This window comes from Anoplophora glabripennis, unplaced genomic scaffold (assembly GCF_000390285.2).
Source record: "Anoplophora glabripennis isolate ALB-LARVAE unplaced genomic scaffold, Agla_2.0 scaffold1024, whole genome shotgun sequence".
Taxonomy (NCBI): domain Eukaryota; kingdom Metazoa; phylum Arthropoda; class Insecta; order Coleoptera; family Cerambycidae; genus Anoplophora; species Anoplophora glabripennis.
In genome coordinates this window covers 35532-40688 of record NW_019418256.1, presented here as the reverse complement: position 1 = coordinate 40688, position 5157 = coordinate 35532, and the positions used below count along the sequence as shown (strand labels likewise).

At 45.7% G+C, this 5157-nt stretch overlaps 1 protein-coding gene across 1 annotated transcript; it reads left to right on the top strand.

Moving 5' to 3' along the window:
- Positions 1 to 1351: 1351 nt before the first annotated feature.
- On the top strand, positions 1352 to 4341 carry LOC108913090. Its single transcript, XM_018718559.1, has 4 exons — positions 1352 to 1645; positions 1689 to 2393; positions 2435 to 2897; positions 2939 to 4341. Exons 1-4 carry the CDS (start codon positions 1352 to 1354, stop codon positions 4339 to 4341), a joined length of 2865 nt encoding a protein of 954 aa, XP_018574075.1.
- Positions 4342 to 5157: the final 816 nt, after the last annotated feature.

The following is a 5157-nucleotide window of genomic DNA, read 5'->3' as shown; positions in this document are numbered from 1 at the left end:
CCGTCGGTCAAGAGCCTGTTGGATGGGTCAAGGAAGCCGTCAACCAGATAATTCAACAGGGAACCGAACACCTTAACCCCGAAGACCAGGTGTCTTTCTCGTTTTGTTCCAAGGACTTTGCCAGAGGTGATGGCTGGGTCCGCTTTAAACCCGCTAAAGAAGTTACCTACGACGACGTATAGGATGTCATCTCCGCCGTATACCAGTCCAACTCCGCAGGGCTCAACACTGACACGTTCTGTTTAGGCGTGACATCGGTTAAGATGCCTGTAGGGAAAGGACGTGGCGAAAAGTATAACACTTTCAACGAGGAGTGTGCCAAGCGGCGTGGTATTGTTACCATAAACAATAAAGACAATTTGTGTTTACCCCGCGCCCTCGTCGTAGCAAAAGCCAACGTGGACAAGGACACTGAGTATAGAAAAGTACGTAGAGATATCGGAAAGCTGCAGATTCTGCGAGCTCAAGATCTGATGCGGGTGGCAGGGGTTGTCATACCTGAAGAGGGCGCAGGTATTCACGAACTACAAGAGTTCCAGCGGTATCTCTCCGACTACCGCATCGTCGTGTACCAGTACGGTAGCAAGGGGCGTGACATTATATTTAAGGGCTCCACAGAGGGTCCCTCGTTAAATTTAATATATCACAAGGGGCACTATAATGTTATCACCTCGCTGACGGCTGCCTTCTGCTGCGATTATTATTGCGAGATGTGTAGCATACCGTACGATCACAAAAACAAACACAGATGTGGCGGTACCTGTCCGGCGTGCCAGCAGTCGCCCGCATGTCCCGAAGACAATAGGTACCTTTACACTTACGCTCAATCGTGAGCGACTGGAGCGCCCCGTTCCAATCACACGCGAAAGCTTGTTAGTGTAAATGTATATAATCGCGCGGTTCTTAGACGTGTCAAATCCTGCATTACTTCGCCAGTTGTTTTCATGCGGAAATTTCACGTAGGGTAAAGTTTACCTCGATTTTCACGCGGTCTTGTGGAGTTTACTCTTAAAAGGCGATAAGTACTTTTTTAATTTTTTAATATAAACATAGCTACCTAGGATTCGCATATTTGTAAGCGTTTTTGTATTTTTTATAGACTATGGCGGATGCACCATATTGGTCAAAAGAAACAATTACAAATTTTATTGAGCTATATAAATCCTATCCATCTTTATGGAAGATTAAATCTAAAGAAAAAAAAGCCACTTTTAATTTTCTTTTTTTGTTTATAATTTGCTCCATTTCAGAACAAACCGTCTATAAAACTGTTGAAATTTTTAACACTCCACGAGCCACGACTATCGCGCGAGAAACTTGACACTTTTCAATTTACATTAGCCGTGTTATCATGTCACATTTCACCGCGCAGGCAATACCGTGCGATTGGAGCGTGTCAATTTTTAACAACAAAGTTTTAGAACGCGACACTCAGGATTGCGCGAAAATACGCGCGATTGGAACGGAGCGCTCCAGTCGCTCACGATTGAGCGTAAGTGTAAAGGTACCTATTGGCGTTACCTGTTCCGACTGTCAGCGTAGCTTCAGAGGCCGGCAATGCTACGACAATCATATGAGCCAAGGATCAATTGGAAAGAGCTCGGTTTGCGAGCAGATTCGCCGTTGCCCCGACTGCCTCAAGGTGGTAAAAAAAGGCAGAACACATTTGCGGCGAAATTTTTTGCAAGATATGCAACGTCCACGTCCCCGCAGACCACCTGTGTTATATGCAGCCCAACACAGGGAAGCCTAAAACCGACGGCCTTCTCTTTGTCTTCTACGACTTGGAGACCCGACAAGAGAAGGCGCAAGAAGATGGTTCCCTCCTGCATGAACCAAATCTCTGTGTATTCAAGCAATGCTGCGATACATGCCTCAACACGCCGCAGAAAATCTGTAGTAAATGCGGGGTTAGACTGCAGATTTTAAGGTGCAACGACCCCATTTCACCATTCCTTCACCACCTCATAACCATGAGGAAAAAATTCAAGCAGGTGGTGGTTATGGCCCACAACGGGCAGGCCTTCGACCACCAGTTCTGCCTCAACTACATCCTGACGCAGACGGACCTCACCCCCGAACTCATCATGCGCGGCATGAAAATAATTTCCATGGTCGTGGGGAACGTAAAATTCCTGGACAGTCTAAATTATTTCCCCATGGCGCTGTCCAAGTTGCCCAAAGCTTTCGGCTTGGGTGATAATTTCAAGAAAGGCTATTTCCCCCACCTTTTCAACACTGCTGCCAACCAAAATTACGTGGGTCCCCTACCAGCCGCCGAATACTATGACCCTGATAATATGAAACCGGAAGATCGCTCCAAGTTTCTCGAGTGGCACGAGGAACATAAAAACGACGAGTTTAACATGCAGAGGGATCTCGTCGAATATATTGTATATCGGACGTGGAGATCCTGACGGCCGCATGTCTCAAGTTCCGACAGCAGCTGTTGGAAACGGGAAACGTCTGCCCGTACACGGAAGCCTGTACCATAGCCTCTGCCTGCAATAAGGTGTATAGGCGCAATTTCCTACAGCCAAACACCATTGGTATCATCCCCAAAGGCGGCTACAGATGGCGTGACAATCAAAGCAAGATAGACATCCAGTGGTTGGTATGGGAGGAACACACCAGGGGCCTCAACATTTCTCATGCTGCCAAAGAGAAAGAAGCACGAGTCGCAGGGGTCAAAGTTGATGGCTACAACCCTGAAACCAAACAGGTGTTTGAGTTTCACGGGTGTTACTTCCATGGTTGCCCCAACTGCTTTAAATATAATAGAGACGAGCCCCTACACGAAGACCCATCCCAGACATTAAACACCCGACACGAAACCACCCTTGCAAAGATACAAAGACTTCGAGACCTTGGTTACGAGGTCGTTGAGATGTGGGAGTGTACGTTTAGAAGATTAATGACACTACCAATCACCCCTTAGTTACGCTGACACCGCTAAACCCCAGAGACGCATTTTACGGAGGACGTACAGGTAATACTTTCGAGTATTACAAGTGCGGCCCAGGGGAGAAAATCAAATACGTCGACGTCTGCTCCCTTTACCCCTGGGTCTGCAAATACGGCAAGTTCCCCGTAGGACACCCCAAGGTGTATGTGGGTGAGGAATGCCCTACAGATCTTCGCAATGTAAACGGGGTTGTTAAATGCAAGATCCTCCCGCCCCAGAATCTCTACCACCCTGTGCTCCCAGCCAAGATGAACAACAAGCTCATGTTTGTTCTCTGTCGCACCTGCGGAGAACAAATGAATAAAGGCGAGTGCCAGCATAGCGACGAAGAGCGAGCTCTTACAGGTGTATGGGTGGTAGATGAAGTTCGAAAGGCCGTTGAAAAAGGGTATCGTCTGCTGAAGATCTACGAGATCTGGAGCTACGACGTTCAGCAGTACGATAAGACTACAAAGACCGGAGGATTGTTCACGGGGATGATGAACAAGTTTATCTCCGTGAAACAGCAGGCGTCCGGGTGGCCCGCACACTGCTCTAGCCAGTCTGACAGGGAGCGTTATATTGAGCAGTTCCTCGAGAGGGAAGACGTCAAGCTGGAGTTTGCGGAGATCGTGGAGAACCCCGGGCTACGGTCTCTCGCAAAACTCATCTTGAACAGCTTTTGGGGGAAACTTGGACAGAGGGAGAACCAGCCCAAAACATCCATCGTGAGAAACCCCGCGGAATTCTTCAGCATGCTCACCAACCCCAGCATCTACGTTAATTCAGCGCTCCCGATCAACGAAGACACTCTCGTCGTCAATTGGGAGCACAAGGAGGAGGCCTACGACCCGCTCACTACTGTAAATGTCGTCATCGCAGCGTACGTCACGACTCAAGCCCGTCTAAAGCTGTATAGTTACCTAGAACAGCTGGGCGACCGAGTGCTGTATTACGATACGGACTCTGTCATTTACGTCTCCCGAGACGGAGGGTACGACGTACCCACAGGAGAGTTCCTAGGCGATATGACAGACGAGTTGGAAGGGTACAGATCCGGAAGTCACATAACCGAGTTTGTCAGCGGAGGGCCCAAGAACTACGCATACAAGGTCTTCTCCACCAGAGATAACGAGGAGAAGGTCGTGTGTAAAGTTAAGGGTATATCCCTTAATTACACAGCCTCACGACTTGTAAATTTCGATATCATAAAAGATATGGTGTTTGACACTTCCATCAGCCCCGTATGCGTGGCCTCAAGAAACATCTTGAGGACCAAGGAGCACGAGGTGATAACCGTACAGCAAACCAAGCTATATAAACCTCTCTCCGTAAAGAGACGGTTCCTGGACGGCCACAGCTCGGTGCCCTACGGATGGAAAAGACCTAAGCTTTAACCTGTTTTCTATGTGACTTGTGTGTGTAATATTCTGTATATATTTACTAACTTGGATTCTAATTTAAATAAAAAATTATAATTTTATCACTGCTTTTAATTTTCCTCGTAATTGTGTGGGGGTGTCTGAGATACTAATAGTAGAGAGAGAAAGTTGAAAAACATTTCTCAATCAAATTAAATCAATCACGTCTTTCAAGTTAATATTGCAAAAGGTGGAAATAAAAAAAATAGAGTAGCATAATTAGATTTTATTAAGGATATCTATACATAACATTACAATACATTTCACCGTAATTTTTACATTTGCATTTTTTAAATAGATTCTCTGAAGTTTCATTACTGCAAAACGCCGAAAACTGCTCACGTTCTTTCACATGGTCTACAAGGGCTGTAGCATGTCCTTTTCTACGATGCGCTTCCAGCGTATATATGTAGTTCAACGTCTTTGGATTTGAATGCTTGTTGAAGGGGTCAAACTCCATTTTAGACAGCAAGGCAAACGATACGGGTTTTTCGTCTTCATAACGTATATAACATGAATGCTGTTTATCCAAGTACCACTGATTAATTAATACATCGTCGCGAATATTTAGCTTCTTTATCACTCTCAAAGCTTTTGCTTTAAAGTAGAACGTTGTTTTCATTTTTGCAACTTGTCACTACCAAGAACAAGACATGAATGAGACGCTTGCTCAAGGTATTCTTATTGTGTTAGAGGTGGTGGTGGGGGTAAGGAATTAAACAACTCGTATTTTAATCTATTTCTAGCATTATATTTACATCATTAATGAAAATTTCAATCGGTGTATTTACT

Excerpts from the sequence above, each read along its gene's own strand:
- LOC108913090 (XM_018718559.1), top strand. The coding sequence starts at position 1,352 with ATGTCACATTTCACCGCGCAGGCAATACCGTGCGATTGGAGCGTGTCA. Across the intron at positions 2,394-2,434 it reads GGGATCTCGTCGAATATATT|TTCCGACAGCAGCTGTTGGA; the intron begins GTATATCGGACG and ends GCATGTCTCAAG. Across the intron at positions 2,898-2,938 it reads GGTCGTTGAGATGTGGGAGT|TTACGCTGACACCGCTAAAC; the intron begins GTACGTTTAGAA and ends ATCACCCCTTAG.